The sequence below is a fragment of the Rhinolophus sinicus genome, linkage group LG13 (genome assembly GCF_036562045.2).
Source record: "Rhinolophus sinicus isolate RSC01 linkage group LG13, ASM3656204v1, whole genome shotgun sequence".
Classification (NCBI taxonomy): domain Eukaryota; kingdom Metazoa; phylum Chordata; class Mammalia; order Chiroptera; family Rhinolophidae; genus Rhinolophus; species Rhinolophus sinicus.
This window is the reverse complement of record NC_133762.1, coordinates 270,854-287,991: the sequence shown is the minus strand read 5'-3', so window position 1 is coordinate 287,991 and position 17,138 is coordinate 270,854. Positions and strand designations below refer to the sequence as shown.

The 17,138-nt window shown below is 44.6% G+C and overlaps 1 protein-coding gene across 4 annotated transcripts in view; it reads right to left on the bottom strand.

Annotated features, from left to right (window-relative positions):
- HERC2 (HECT and RLD domain containing E3 ubiquitin protein ligase 2) overlaps positions 1–17,138 on the bottom strand; it is a 154,051-nt gene that overhangs the window by 56,370 nt on the left and 80,543 nt on the right. For all 4 annotated transcript variants that reach the window (XM_019753190.2, XM_019753191.2, XM_019753192.2 and 1 more), the window contains exons 44-49: positions 16,667–16,810; positions 13,908–14,050; positions 2,540–2,807; positions 2,299–2,435; positions 1,665–1,763; positions 62–230 (exon numbers count right to left, since the gene is read on the bottom strand). In XM_019753190.2, the coding sequence (XP_019608749.2) occupies positions 62–230; positions 1,665–1,763; positions 2,299–2,435; positions 2,540–2,807; positions 13,908–14,050; positions 16,667–16,810 (960 nt within the window). The remainder of the gene's footprint in view (positions 1–61; positions 231–1,664; positions 1,764–2,298; positions 2,436–2,539; positions 2,808–13,907; positions 14,051–16,666; positions 16,811–17,138) is intronic.

The window sequence follows — 17,138 nt, the reverse complement described above, 5'->3', positions numbered from 1 at the left end:
ACTTCTGGGAACTCTCTCTGGTTAAGCAAGAGGCAAAGGACGCGGGGAAGGAAGCGCTCACCTCTAAGTTCCACGTGAATGTACCTGACCCAGTAAGTGCCTCCTTTCTGCTGCCAGTCGCACTGCACATTCAGGTCGTGTAATCCATCTCTGTCCAGTTTGATCACTTTGCCCACATCTCCTTCACACACTTCTTCATATGTTCGGCAGCATCTCACCATCATTCCCACCTCAAATTAAAATTAAATTAAAAACCCAGCCCAGTGTATAATGTAGATGAATGAACAACTGTAAGAAGCATTATCCGCTCCTAAGAAAGGATCTCCTCTAACAGCCAGCGTGTGCTTTCAGAGCCACTTTATACTAAAGGGAACCAGGGATCTTAGAAAGCTGGCACTGTCACAGGCAGTAAACACACAAGGCGGACGTGGATCAACTCATGCCATAAAGTGAGGGAGCTCGCAAAGGCCGAGGGGCTCACTGAAAAGAGCAACCTGATCAAGAGGGGTGACGACTGAAACACAGTGAATTCGTAACTGCAGGTGAAGTCATCATGTTGATGGTCAGCAAAACAAAGTCCCTGGTCACCTCTGTAAGTACCAGGCCCCAACTCTGAAAACTCACAGAGCACAAAGCAAAACAAAAAAACCCAAGCATTTATTCTGCCGTTCCTACATAAACTGTATTACAAAGTGTAACCAGAGTTAATAAGAAAGTTTTCTTCAAAGAGCAGAACTCCAGCTAATGAACCTGGCAATGGGTCCCGGCGACGGCCCTAACGGCTATAGAAATGCTGAGATGGACGGTCAGCAGAGAACTTGTGAACAGACGGAGCAGGCTGACAAGACCTCCCCGGTGACACCACAGGCCAGTCCACGTGAGGCCCTCCTGCCTGAGTCCAGGCACCTCCACACCTCCCCGACTGCACGTGACACGCAGATGAGGAAGGGAGAAGTGGGCTGACAGTTTCAGCCACAGATAAATGGCAGGAAAAGGAAGAAAGGAGGGGAAACTGATCCCAGGTTACAAGACACTTCAGAGACATGGTGTAAGGTGTATGATCTTGGTTGTCCCCGAATTTTTTAAATTACTGTAAAAAGCCACTTTTGAGAAAATAGGGAAAATCTGAGCAAGCACTGGACGTAAGAAGATATTAGGAATTACTGTTTATTTTGTTAAGCGACGTGAGATAACAGTAATGTTATGTTAAAAGTAAAATCCTTCATCTATCAGGGATATATACTGACATATTTACAGGTGAAATGAGGTGATTTCTGGGACTTTTCCTCTGGAGTATACTAACTAAAACAAAACAAGTAACACAAGAAAAGAAAGGATTTAAGGTGAACAAAGGACTACATGAAAAGCATAACTGGATTTTATAAATTAGATGGCAATAAGAATGACGTATGAGCAAGCAAATACAGATTTTTAAAAGTGTCTGCCATGGGGATAATCGAGCACAGCTCTCTGTGCCATGTCACTGCAGACAAGCCACCTACTGCTCTCTGGCTCTGCCCCAGCTCCGCTCACCCTCGGCTCCAGCCACAGCGGCCACCCTGCTGGGTGCTATGCCAACCCCGCCAAGCTGCTGACTTTCCGAGATGCTCAAATATTCGCTGAATGAGAATCTGAACGAGGCTGCAGCCTCAGACAATACTCACCTGAACGTTCTCTCTCACATACACGGCATAATCATCATTACTCAAGAAATCAGCTCGTTTTTTGTAAGTCTGGCTCTCTGTTACAACAGCACCAGTAGACTACAAAAGATGAAATACATTTTTTAAAATGGTGAACCAGATAAACATAGTTAAAAAGAAAGAAGTGTATGAAATCTGTAATATTAGAAATAAAGTATGAAATACCGTATTTTCCCTATCAAATTCTTCATTTAAAAAAAGATTAACAATTGCATAATAAGCAGGATAAATCTCAGATGCTAAAAATACAGAAAATTTCTCAGGCATTTGCCAATGAATCCCGTGACAGAATTTACTCAGATCAGACATCAACATGTCGTATGAGACATGACTTTTTAATAGCGTCTTCTAGTGGCTTCCCAAAGTCATGCGATGTTGGAACAGGGTCTGTCTTACGCTAAAGGTAAATGAGGCCCAGAAGACCCAGTCAGCACCGAGCAGATTCCCGGGGTGCCCGGAACTGCAGAGGCCAGTGGAGCAAGTGCAGGGTGGGGGCACAGGCAGAGGGACAGCACGTGATGTTGGAACAAGGGTCTGTCTTACGCTAAAGGTAACTGAGGCACAGGCAGAGGGACGGCACGCAGTCAGCACTGACCACAGCGTAGGCCACGTCGTCCACGTCCTCCACCAGGTCCTCGTCAGAACACTCCTCAGACCCTGTGTCTGCGTCCGAGACATCTGTGACCTGCACGTCAGCGTGGTCCAGCAGCCACCCCACCAAGGCCTCCACGCCTGTGAGCAAGTACATGGTGAGGACACGCGGCCTGACACTAGCCTTGCAGGAAAACCTACACATGGGCACACTGCGTGGCACGCCCACACGGACACCGCACTACCTGGCAAGCCAGCAGCATTCCCGGAGGCACCAGCAAGCGACGTCAGCGCAGACTCGATGCTCCTCCTGGGAAACCCCATTTCCATGAGCTGAACCACCACCGGCTGGGCAGGGGCGGGCGGCTGCCTGCGTTTCTTTGCTCGGATGGGGCGCACATGCTGCGCGGGCATGGGTGCCATGGCCTCGCTGCAGCCACAGTCTTCAAACGCTGGGCTCGACGGGCGAGTGGACTCCACGGCCAGACACTGACACACGGCCAGCGCGGCAGCCTGGGAAATGAGGGCACAGCAGGAGACTGCTGGTCAGGTGACTTACACAAATCTAAGAATGTGCAAATTACGGACTTCTGCTAGGAACGGCAGTGCAGAAGTACAGAAAATCCAGACTCACATATGCAGTTCTAATTTGATTTTTTTTCAAAGTGATAAAAGCAAACTGGTACTTTAAGGAAACAGACCAGGGAGTTGGGAGGTCTATGGCTAGAGCTGGGATTCCAGTTACTCTCTAGTCTCAACATCCTGTTAAACTTTATGATTCTAACTTCCTGTGGGGAGTGTATGCAGGGGGCCCATCTTGAATGATCGCTCTTTTGCACATGGACTGCTGGCCGAAAGGTGTGTGTTCCCACACTGCTATAGTGGTTTTGTTTTATTTTCCTAAACAAACCCTCTCTTTGATGAACTACTTAAAGGTTATTTTTGTCCAATTAGTAAAAGTAAGGCCCTTTTGTATATTGAACAATCTGCACAAAGGAAGGAAATACTGGCAGAGCCATCACTAGCCGAATGTGCAGTGACAGCTGCACTTCAGTAACTTAACACCTCAAAACGTTAGGCTTCCTCTTATATGTGACACTGCTCTGGGGCAGTGCCTTGTGGTCAGGAAGTCAGGAAGGACGGTGAAACATGCAGGCAAAGGAGAGAAGGTTTCTTGGTAATTGAGAGGGGAGGACGCATCTTGTAATCATGTTAACAATATCAGAAAGGTGACTTCAAGCATAGTATTGATAACCTGCTTGTCCAGTAAAGTATTTGGAATAAAACTTTACACTTACATAATGCTCAATACATGCCAGACACTACTGTAGTATAGGTGATTCACATCGATTTGCACATTTGAAACTCATATTTACAGATAAGGAAACTGAGGCCTAAGGTCACCTAGGTGGAGTCAGGATTTGAACCCGGGCAGCCTGTCTCTTCACCTGCCTTCCCAGAAGCTACCACTTTGCTGACGGCTGGCCTTTCTAACCAGCATTCGGAACGGGAACCTAAAGGTCTGTTGTGGAGGTTGCCTGTCCTCACCAGGGTTAGAGAAGGAGGGTGGCCTAGGGAGCGTGCTCCCAGAACCAAAGTCCCAGGCATGGGTTCCCACCCGGGAGGGAATCAACACCTCTTACACAGGCACAGGGGACTACTCCGCACAACAGCTGAGAGCCCTGCCGGCCCACACACGTGGCTGAAGGGAGGTGGCGACCATGAGGGTCAGCAGGGTGGGTTGCAAGAGCCAGAGCGGCCTGGCCCAGAGCAGGCCTGGAAGACTCGAAACCCGGAAGGAATGGTGGATACTCTGGGGCCTGTGTGTGTGTGTGTGTGTGTGTAAGTGAATGGATAAAAAGTGTCAAAGACAACAAAAACCACTTTCATACTTAAATACAGAGGAAAGATCCAAAGTACCTTCAGCTCCTGCCTGGCACACGCAGACCCCTCCCCGTGACCAGTGTCCCACTCTCTCCCTTCAGACAAGCCAAAGACAACGCAGACATGGCCACCCAGTCAACTCTGAGGGTTAAACATGGTGCAAGAGAAGGGAAATAATACAGGGAACTGGGATGAGTCCATGAGCGTGGCTGCCGTCTTCCCTGACCCCCTTGCAATGCTGGCCTCATCTGCAGATGCTCCCATGGGCCCTAGCACTTCCTGTTTGTTTGAACTCAGCCTGTGACAGAGGAACTAGGAAGAAATAAGTCCTGTTGAGGTTCCAGTGCTTAGGAGGTGTGGAAAGCCTAGGGTTTTGCTGTGAAGTCTGAGTAACTTGGAAGGGACAGGCTTCATTCTAACAGCTCACGTTTCAGAATAAGATTGAGCAAGGAGTTCTGGGAATGGGGAGTCAGGCTGTACTGGACTAAGCCTCTGCTTGATAATAACTACGAACTCTGGACAAAAGATTGAAAAAAGAAAAAAAGACTTTTAAAACTGTTTGATGGCCTGAAGAACAGCCAAAGCAATCAAAACTGAACAGGGACAACCCATGGCCACAAAGAAAGCCAGCAGGCAAGCTGCTGACAGAAGCAGTGTTACTGAGCTGCAGTCAGAGACTGGAATTCAGGTCTACGAGAGCAATTAGAAGTGAGGAAGAAACCACAAAATGTGCACACAGACCACCTCAAACCCGAGGCTGATTCCACGGGTTGAGCATGTGTGAGTTTCTGAAGAATGCAGCATGAAGAACAGCTGAAAAGCTAGAGGGAAGTCTACAGCTACCAGTGCAGGGCAGACAGTCTGAGGTCCAAGTCCAACCCCATTGGAGGAAGTTGATCAAGACGTAGAGATTCCACTAAAACCCCAGAAGAGATTCTAAACCCATAGCATTAGAGACCAGGAATCAGAACTAAGGGCATAAGAGTCTAGAACCAAGCCTCCACAGGACTGAGGAAAAATGCCAAGTACTAAACTATCTGCAAGAATGAAATCTCAAATTCTCCAGAAGAAGCTGACAGAACCTAGATACAATGTAACATCCAAAACATATGAAATACTATAAAAATCATTAGATATGTGAAGAAGAAGAACCAGTAACTGACTACAATCAAGAGAAAAAACCGCCAATAGTAGCAGACCACTGGTGGCCCAGGTGTTAGAACTAGCAAACAAAAAAATTAACATAACTATCACAAATATATTTTCAAATATACAGTAAAAGATATAAAGGGTGAAGAGATGGAAACTATCAGGAGAGCTATAAAACTATAATATAAGAACCTAATGAAAATATGAGATCTGAAAATATAAAGAATTTCTTGGATGGCTTACAGTAAATTAGACCTGACAAAGCAGAATACTGACTAAAAAAATGGCGGCGTGAGGTGAGCCTCTGTAAAGCTCCCCTGGAATTTACAACGAATCGAACAACAAAAACTCCACAAAGGACTCCCTGCACAGCACACAGGCAACACGAAGAGGTCCACTACCGACTGAAATCACCTACAGGTGGGAGATTCGCGCGAGTGGAGGGAGGAGGAAAGGGAGGAGAAGGGCGCGGAGACGGAGACGCCCGGGCGGAGGACGCAGACCTAGCTCAGTGCGCCCAGCTTGCTGCTTCCCGGAACTACCGCAGCTGCGGGAGATCGGACTGCTAGGGCTCCGCTTGTGGCCCACAGGGCTGAGGGGACAGCATATAACACGGCTGAACCCAACGCTCACGGCAGAGACCTCGGAGAAAAGACTGAGGGAAAAAGGCTGAAAACGGTGGTTTAAGCCCGCACTGCCTAGCAGAGAACGGAGCCTTAGGCACTGAGACTAGCCGCCCCCTCCCTCCCCTCCCAGAGCTCGCCCCGCCCCCACCTGCCCGGTGCTAAAAGCGAAACAGTAGCAGTGTCAGATCAAAACAACAGAAAATTTGCTGTTTTGAGAACTGTGGACTGCAAACACAATTTCACAGCCCAACTAGTTCCAGCAAAGGGGAGAGAGCTGTGGAAGCAGGACCGGCTGTGGTGGTGGTTGCCGCCATTGCTCTGGGCCACCTCTCACAACTCACCCCGCCTCTGACCCCACCTATCTGGGCGGATCCCTGCAGGAGTAAACAGAACTGCTGAAACCTACGGGCTCTGAATCAGGAGCTGGAAGAGCTTTGGAACATCAAAAGCTCTCCGCATACCCACCGGGACACTGCGCCCTGTGACCTAGACGAACTATTAACAGAGGAGAAGCCTCTCCCAGGGAATCCCCCATTGTGTGAGAAGTTGGAATAGTGCAGAGAAAACATAGCACTACTGTGTGGGAGAAGAAAAATAAGTTGCAGTTGGAGAAATAATAAAACATTCTACCAACAAGTACTGGCAAACAAAAGAAAGACCGCTTTCTATCAACCTGTTGCAGAAGCCACTCCTGTAGATGTCTAGGAAGAGAAATAGTAAACCAGTAATCGCCATGAATAACCAAGGCAACAAGATAGCTCAGAAAGAAAGTGAAAAATCTCCAGAGAAGGCACTTAAAGATACAGAAATATGTGACTTAAATGACAGAGAATTCAAGATTGCAGTTCTGAAAAAACTCAACGAGATACAAGAAAACACAGATAGGCAGTTAAAGGAACTCAGAAACTCAATCAAAGAACAGCATGAGCATTGTACGAAAGAGATTGAAATCTTTAAAAAGAACCAAATAGAATTTCTGGAGATTAAGAACTCAATAGAAGAAATTAAGAATGAAATAACCAGCTTAGGTAGTAGAGTTGACCAGATGGAGGAAAGAATCAGTGACATCGAAGATAGAAACCTGGAAATGACACAGAGAGAAGAAGAAAGAGACTTGAGACTTAAAGGAAATGAAAGAACTCTACAAGAACTTTCTGACTCCATCAGAAAGAGCAATATAAGAATAATGGGCATACCAGAAGGAGAAGAAAGAGAGAAGGGAACAGAGAATATATTCAAACAAATTGTCGATGAGAACTTCCCAAATTTGTGGACAGAACTGGACCCTCGAATCCAAGAAGCAAATAGAACACCTAGTTACCTCAATCCCAACAGGCCTTCTCCAAGGCACATTGTATTGAAGCTGTCTAAAATCAACGACAAAGAAAGAATCCTCAAGGCAGCCAGGGAAAAGAAGACGGTAACTTACAAAGGAAAGCCCATTAGATTATCATCAGATTTTTCAGCAGAAACTCTACAAGCCAGGAGGGAGTGGAACCAAATATTCAAACTATTGAAAGAGAGAAATCATGAGCCAAGAATAATATATCCAGCAAAGATATCCTTTAGATATGAAGGAGGAATAAAGACCTTTCCAGACATACAGAAGCTGAGGGAATTTTCTAATACACGACCTGCACTACAAGAAATACTAAAGGAGGCTATTCGACCACCATCAACAGGGACAATTTGTGGCAACCAAAACTCAAAAAGGGGGAGAGTAAAAGCCTGAACCGGAATACGGGAATGGAGAAAGTAAGCGAACTGAAAAAATGGAATACTCGAAATATCAAACTTTCTTTTACATAAACTTAAGGGTAACCACTCAAAATAAATCCAGAATTGAAATATATACTGAAATAAAAGAAGAAACAGAGGGAAACATCATAGAATACCACCACACAGAAATAATAGACAACAACAAAAAGGCAAAGAAACAATGGAGACACAGCCTTACCAGAAAACTAAAGATAGAATGACAGGAAATCCTCACATATCAATAATCACCCTAAATGTAAATGGACTGAACTCACCAATAAAAAGGCACAGAGTAGCAGATTGGATCAAAAAACTAAACCCAACCATATGCTGTCTCCAAGAGACACATCTCAGCTACAAGGACAAGCATAGACTCAAAGTGAAAGGGTGGAAATTGACACTCCAAGCAAATGGTACCCAGAGAAAATCAGGTGTAGCCATAATGATATCAGATGAAACAGACTTCAAGGTGAAAAAGATAACAAGAGATAAAGATGGACATTTCATAATGGTGAAGGGGACTGTACAACAAGAAAACATAACAGTCATCATTATTTATGCCCCCAATCAGGCCAAGCAACTACTAACAGAACTAAAGGGAGAAATTGACCAAAACACAATTATACTAGGGGACTTAAATACATCATTGACAGCTATGGATAGATCATCCAAACAGAAAATAAATAACGAAATAGTAGCCCTAAATGACACATTAGATGAAATGGACATAATTGACATTTATAGAGCACTTCATCCTAAAACATCAGACTATACATTCTTTTCTAGTGTACACGGAACATTCTCAAGGATAGACCATATATTGGGACATAAAATCAGTCTCAACAAATTTAAGAAGATTGAAATCATACCATGCATATTCTCTGATCACAAGGCTTTGAAATTGGATATCAACTGTAAAAAGAAAGCGGAAATAACACAAATACATGGAGATTAAACAACATACTTTTAAAGAAGGACTGGGTCAAAGAAGAAATTAGAGGAGAGATCAAAAGATACATAGAAACAAATGACAATGAAAATACATCCTACCAAAATTTTTGGGATGCAGCGAAAGCAGTTTTAAGAGGGAAATTTATCTCATTACAGGCCTATCTCAAGAAACAAGAAAACTCCCAAATAAATAACCTCATGTTACACCTTAAAGAACTAGAAAAAGAAGAACAAGTAAAACCCAAGGTCAGCAGAAGAAAGGAAATAATAAAAATTAAAGCAGAAATAAATGAAATAGAGAACAAAAAGACAATAGAAAAAATTAATGTGACAAAGAGCTGGTTCTTTGAAAAGATTAACAAAATTGACAAACCCTTGGCTAGACTTACTAAGATAAAAGAGAGAAGACACTGATTAACAAAATCAGAAACGTAAAAGGGAAGTTATCACGGACACCACAGAAATACAAAGGATCATCCAAGAATACTATGAAGGACTATATGCCACCAAATTCAACAACCTAGAAGAAATGGACAAGTTCTTAGAAACATATAGCCTTCCAAGGCTGAACCATGAAGAACTGGAAAATCTAAACAGACCGATCACCAGTAACTAAATTGAATCAGTCATCCAAAACCTTCCCAAAAGCAAAAGTCCGGGACCAGATGGCTTCACTAGTGAATTCTACCAAACCTTCAAAGAGGATCTAATACCAATTCTGCACAAACTCTTCCAAAAATTGAAGAAGAGACAGTACTCCCTAACTCATTTTATGAGGCCAACATTACCCTGATACCAAAACCTGGTAAGGACAGCACAAAAAAGAAAACTACAGACCAATATCTCTAATGAATACCGATGCAAAAATCCTAAATAAAATTCTAGCAAATCGAATACAACAATGCATTAAAAAGATTATTCATCACGACCAAGTGGGGTTCATCCTCGGGCACAAGGATGGTTCAACATCCAAGAATCCATCAATGTGATACATCACATAAACAAAATAAAGGACAAAAATCATATGATTATATCAATTGATGCAGAAAAAGCATTTGACAAGATACAACATCCATTTATGATTAAAACACTTAATAAAATGGGTATAGAAGGAAAATACCTTAACATAATAAAGGCCATATATGACAAGCCCTCTGCTAATCTCATAATTAATGGAGAAAACTGAAGCCCTTTGCTCTACGTTCAGGAACACGACAGGGATGTCCCCTATCACCTCTGCTTTTCAACATAGTGTTGGAAGTCCTTGCCAGAGCAATCAGGCAAGAGAAAGAAATAAAAGGCATCCAAATTGGGAATGAAGAAGTTAAATTATCACTCTTGCAGATGACATGATGCTATATATAGAAAACCCTAAAGACTCCACCAAAAAGCTATTAGAAACAATCAACGAATACAGTAAAGTTGCGGACTACAAAATCAACGCACAAAAGTCCATTGCCTTCCTATATACTAACAATGAAATCTCAGAAAAAGAAATACAAAAAACAATTCCTTTTGCAATTGCAGCAAAAAGAATAAAATACCTAGGAATAAACTTAACCAAGGATGTGAAAGACCTATATGCTGAAAACTATAAGACATTTTTGAAAGAAATTGAAGAAGACACAAAGAAATGGAAAGACATTCCGTGCTCATGGATTGGAAGAATCAACATAGTTAAAATGGCCATATTACCCAAAGCAATATACAGATTCAATGCAATCCCCATCAAAATCCCAATGGCATATTTTAAAGAAATAGAACAAAAATCATCAGATTTGTTTGGAACCACAAAAGACCCCGAATAGCCAAAGCAATCTTAAGAAAAAGAACTATAATGGAGGTATCACACTTCCTGACTTTGGCCTGTACTACAGGGCCACAATAATCAAAACAGCATGGTATTGGCAGAAAAACAGACACATAGACCAATGGAATAGAATTGAGAACCCAGAAATAAAACCACATAAATATGGACAGATAATTTTTGACAAAGAAGCTAAAACATACAATGGAGCAAAGACAGCCTCTTCAATAAATGGTGCTGGGAGAATTGGATAGCCACGTGCAAAAGAATGAAACTGGACTGCTATTTGTCACCATGTACCAAAGTTAATTCAAAATGGATCAAAGACTTAAGCATAAGACCTGACACAATAAACTGCATAGAAGAAAACATAGGTACTAAACTTATGGACCTTGGGTTCAAAGAGCATTTTATGAACTTGACTCCAAAGGCAATGGAAGTAAAAGCTAAAATAAACGAATGGGACTATATGAAACTTAAAAGCTTCTGCACAGCAAAAGAAACCATTGACAAAATAAAGAGGCCACCAACTGAATGGGAGAAGATTTTTGCTAACAGTGCCTCCGATAAGGGGCTAGTATCCAGAATATACAAGGAACTCATGCAACTCAACAACAAAAAAACAAACAACCCAATTGAAAAATGGGCAGAGGACTTGAAGAGACATTTCTCCAAAGAGGACATACAAATGGCAAATAAACATATGAAAAAATGCTCAACATCACTAATCATCAGAGAAATGCAAATCAAAACCACAATGAGATATCACCTCACCCCAGTCAGAATGGCTATCATCAACAAGACAAATAGTAACAAATGTTGGAGAGGTTGTGGAGAAAAAGGAACCCTCATACACTGTTGGTGGGAATGCAGACTGGTGCAGCCGTTATGGAAGGCAGTGTGGAGGTTCCTCAAAGAATTACGAATAGAATTGCCGTATGACCCAGCAATCCCTCTCCTGGGTATCTACCCAAAAAATCTGAAAACATTTAGAGATAAAGACACGTGTGCTCCAATGTTCATTGCAGCTTTGTTTACGGTGGCCAAGACATGGAAACAACCAAAATGTCCTTCGATAGATGAATGGATAAAGAAGTTGTGGTACATATACACAATGGAATACTATTCGCAGTGAGAAAAGATGATATAGGAACATTTGTGACAACATGGATGGATCTTGAGAGAGTAATGCTGAGCGAAACAAGTCAGACAGAAAAAGCAGAGAACCATGTGATTTCACTGATATGTGGTATATAAACCAAAAACAACAAAAGAACAAGACAAACAAATGAGAAACAGAAACTCATAGACACAGACAATAGTTTAGTGGTTGCCAGAGGGTAAGGGGGGTGGGGGGGAGGTGAGGGTAAGGGGGATCGAATATATGGTGATGGAAGAACTGACTCTGGGTGATGAACATACAATGGGATTTATAGATGATGTAATACAGAATTGTACACCTGAAATCTATGTAATTTTACTAACAATTGTCACCCCAATAAATTTAATTAAAAAAAAAAAAAAGTCACTGTAGGAAAAAAAAAAAAAAAAGCAGAATACTGACCCTAAAAACATCAATAAAATTAACCAAGCTGATTAAACCAAGAGAAAAAGACTTAAAAAATAAACAGAAAATTTTTTAATACTAATAAGTAGTACTAAAAAAAAAAGGGGGGGGGAGCCAGCCCGGTGGCTCAGACGGTTAGAGCTCTGCACTCCTAACACTGAAGGCTGCCGGTTCGATTCCCACATGGGCCAGTGGGCTCTCAACCACAAGGGTGCCGGTTCGACTCCTCAACTCCCACAAGGGATGGTGGGCTCCACCTCCTGCGACTAAGATTGAACACGGCACCTTGAGCTGAGCTGCTGCTGAGCTCTCTGATGGCTCAGTTGGTTGGAGCGCGTTCTCTCAACCACAAGGTTGCCGGTTCGACTTCCGCAAGGGATGGTGGGCTGTGCCCCCTGCAACTAGCAACGGCAACTGTACCTGGAGCTGAGCTGCACCCTCCACAACTAAGATTGAAAAGACAGCAACTTGACTTGAAAGAAAAAATCCCAGAAGTACACACTGTTCCCCAATAAAGTCTGTTCACCTTCTCCAATAAAATCTTAAAACAAAAAATATTAAAAAAAAAAAAAAAAAAAAAACGCCCACAGGACAGGAAAAAATGTAACAGTCAAAAAGTTTCCTAGTTTGTTGTGGAGGGGGAGAGGGGGATTAAGCCAGAGGCGTAAATAACCTAAGCACACTGCAGGAGGATGGAAAACACACATAGGCACATCTCAGTCAAACTGCAGAAAACCAAAGAAAAACAGTAAGTACTAAATGCAGCCAGAGGGGAAAGACACTTCCTCCAGAACAGTAAGGATGCTGGTTGAATTTCCATCAGAATCAAAGGACACAAAACAATGGAAGAGCTCTCTTTGGTACAGCAGCCCTTCCCATCCCGAAAGAACAACTCTGTTTCCTTCTCAGTCTCCCTTTAACACTGGGCACCACCCAGCGTGATTCTGGGTTGCCCAACACAGTCCTAATTGCTCAGTGTCCTCTATCTCTACAGGTGACTGGAGGAAGGGCCATGCTGCAACTACTTTAACCTGACCTGTCATCTTAGAGGTCTTCAGACCTAACAAGTAGTTGGCGTTCAGGCCAGGCCAGAGAAGATACTGCACCTTCCTCCCTCCCTACCCCATGCCCACTATTTCTTGCCTTCTCCCATTGCGCCCCACCGTCTCACTCAGGGATAACTGTCAGTCATTCCATCAGTTGGCCAGAGGCAGCTGCCTGTTCACTCTGAACCTCAGCTCCCCTGAGGATTCCTATTATTATTATTATTATTTTTAAGGAGGGTGCAGCTCACAGTGGCGCATGCGGGGATCGAACAGGTAACCCTGGTGTTATTAGCGTCGCGCTCTAACCAACTGAGCTCACCGGCCAAAAAGGATATCTAGTCCTCCATGTCTCAGGCCTCGAAAGTTCCCATTGCCCTCAGACCGGGTCACATGTCATCTCTTCCATGGGCCTGTGCCCTCAGCCCCACGCACGAGCTACTGGGGCAGCGCACCAGGGTGAGCTCCCAGAGCCTGGCGGCAGCACCGTGTGTCCCAGAAAGCAATGGACTGAGGGAAACAAACCAGCCAGTGCAACAGTCAGGTCTAATGAGCTGCTTCAGGGGCAGTATTTCCTGGGAAAAAATCCTCTATGAATATTTGAGTGTGTAACCCATGCTGAATCTAGTTAATTCACACAAATTCAAAATCAGGTGAAACTTCAACCCCTTCGTTCTCTACCTAGTATTATAATGTTCTATGACAAACAGGTTTTTGACATGTCATTTAAAATTCAGAATATATCCTTAAGAAAATATACATCTAGGAAAAAAGTGGTTCACAACAAATTGTGTGCCGGACTATAACTGCCAAGGATGCCGACTGTACCTCAAGCTCCTGTTTGTCAAATATGGCCTTGACTGGAGACGGCTGGGTGGCCGAGGCCAGCAACTGCTGCAGGAGGATCATGGGAGGCTGCGGCCCTTCAGGAGACAAGTCCCCCAGGTCAGGGGATGAAGCTGCTCCATCATCTGAATTGAAAAACAAAGTACACATGATATTATATATTCAACCGCAAACATCTCTGTATTAAAGATAATGCATTGAGCATGTTAAACTGGATATGATTTCTACCCCACCAACCGCGAGACAACCAAACTCCTCAAGGCTAAGGTAGCCAAAAGATACCTAGCCTCTAAAGAAGTTTCCACTCCCTGCTTTTTGCCTCTGTCCTTCATTAGTTCCTCTGTCTCTGTAGAGCCAATGAAAGCCACCTCCCAGACACCTGCCCTTGACCCAGTTGTCATAGATTCTCTTTCTTGCTACACACTCCCGGCGTCAGACACCCTTTTCTAGGGCACTCCCGTGTGTCTCTAGCGCTGGCTCTTCCTGCTAACCCTCATTCAGACCATGACCAGACACCAATTCCAAACGTGTTGTGTGCTAAGGTGACATCTTTTTGTCTGCTTTACCCTGAGGCCTGCCCTTCCTGCCTGCCCCAGGCCCACTGACACCCACTGTCCGGAGCCCACTCAGTCACGCATAGCACTTGAGTTGGCTGGTTTGGTGACAGCTTCAACTAATCCTCTCATTTCCAGGCATTGGAAATCTTTCTCTTGCAGGACCAGAGAGTAAACAGTTCAGGTTCACCAGCGACCTGGTCACAGCTACTTCTATGTGCTGCTGAAGAGGGAAAGCAGCCACAGGTGACATGTAAATGTTCTCATCAAACATTATAAAACCAGGTGGCTGTGGTAGTCTGTTAAGCCCTGCTCTGGACAGCTGTGTGGGGCCCCGCTCTGCCCTGAGTGAGGTGGTGACCTACATTCACGACGGCCGCAGCCAGTCCCCAGGGCTCGCCCACAGTTGTGCATTATCGCCTAGGTCCCTGCTGTCTGACACAGAACGAGTCTGCACTTTCGTTAGCTTTACCTCACACTCAGCACATTAAAATTAAATTCATAATATCCTTTTCAGATTAAGAAACAAAGCCAAACACCCCACTCACTGGACCTTCTCATTTTTTTAAAGGCACACCTCACTGTCCTCCATAAAACAAGCTTGAAACATCAGCCATCTTTGACTTTTCACCGGTTTTCCTTCAAGTGGTCATCTAAAAGCCTACACCGTCAGAGTCTACTGGAACCTTCTTTTCATTTTTCACACCTTCCCCTGAAAGACACCTTATCACCTGACACAAAAGCAATTCTACCAGCTCCATGATCTCCCTGTTTTAAATACTCCAACACCCCACTAGCTATTTATCGACCTGAATTATCAGTCCTTATCATGTGGGCTCAGCCACAGCTTTCCAAGTCAGCCTGAAGTCTCACCCTGGTTCAAGACACTGTCACGTGACACCAGTCGGCTCCTCCAGCTTTAGCCCACACTCACCCATAAGTGTTGCACTCTTTGCAAAGCACAGCACTGGACACTCGTCCAACACTCACTGCTATGCCTGTGCTCCTCCTGTCCCCTCCCCCTGGACGGAGATTCCTGTCACCTGGCAGCTAGGGTCTGCCACACCCTTCAAAGCCCTCCCCAGTCCTCAGCCGTGGTCTCAGACCACTGGCCTCGGTCAGAGCCATCTGTATTCGTTCTCTGTCCCCACCCTGACTACAGAGAGTAAGGGTCACAAACAAGGACTACCTTGTTCCCCGTAACACTTAGCACAATGTCTTTCAATACGTGATCAACACAACTTTGCGTTTTTTTCTACTCAGAGTGGTATGAGCTCATTCTAGAAAACTGAAGTAGCACTGAAAGTATAAATAAAGCCAGCTGAAATTCCACTACTTTGGTAAACAGACTAGTCTATGGTATATCTACAAACACATATACCTAGCAACGTGCTTTTCTGTCTGTCATTTTCATGTGTCCATGGCAATGAAATGTACGTGTCATCACTGTGAACGGCACCATGGCACCCCACTGCACAAATGAACCAGCTAATAATGGGCACTTGTTGACTCCAGTTTTCAACATAAAATCAAGACCAACGAAGGAGCATCTGTGAACATGTGTCTGCACGCCTTTTCATGGGATCAGTTCCCATAGATGACTAGCTGGTCAGTGGCTACACAGAGATAAACAGATGACTGATATAGATATATGATAGACAGACAAGAGACAGATGATAGATGGATACAGTAGACAGATACATGATTGATAGATGGATTGATGACAGGTGGATACACAGATGATAGACAGGACAGATGATAGAGAGCGACGTGTGCATGCATTCCTCAGATGCCATCGGATGGTTGTACCCACTTTAATCCCCACTCACGATGTGTTGAAGCCATGCTCCTCTTCAAGCCTCGAACCACCTGGCTCTTATTAAAGTACATTCTCATTTCTTAGGTCTGGGGTGCGGCCTGAGAGTTTGCATTGCTGACATGTTCCTACGTGCTGTCAGTGTTGCTGGGCCATGGGCAAGCACTGTCCCCGCCCTCCCCGCCAGATGCCCTCAGTCTCTGTCTCATGATAGTGACGTCATTCATGGCTGGCTGACTACCAGCCAGGCTGCACATTTAGGAGCTACCTCTAGTTGCCCTCTCTGGGTTGCCTGTTCATGGCCTCTGCCTGTTTTCTGTTGGAGGGTCTGCTTTTCTCATAGCTCGGTAAGTGCTGCCATACGAGGGTACCTGTGTGAGCAGCTGTGGCCTCCTGCACCGCGGGCTGCGACAGGATCTGCCTGAGCTGGTCCTGGTGGGACAGCAGTGCGCGGCCCGCCTTCAGGATGTACAGCTTCAGCTGCTGGCACCTCAGCAGGTCCAGGTCTACGTGTCCTGTGGGAGGAGAGGACTCAGCGGGACAGGCATGCCTGCTCGGCCAGAGCCGCTGCTGCCCCGCGGCGAGGAGCTGACCGTGCCAGAGACTGTCAGTAACGGACGACTAGTCTTTCCCAGAGTGGACACTGGTGCTTCTCGGCAAGCATCCCAGCCTCCCCCGTCTCCCTCCTTTCCCGCTCCCCACACACCTACCCCAATGGCGATGGCTCGGGGTGAGGGTTAAGTGTTAGCTGTTATTATTATTATAATCAAATGCTTCCCAAATTGCTGAAATGTGAACCAGATACCTACGTCACAAAGACTTTCACTTTTTTTGCCAAGACTC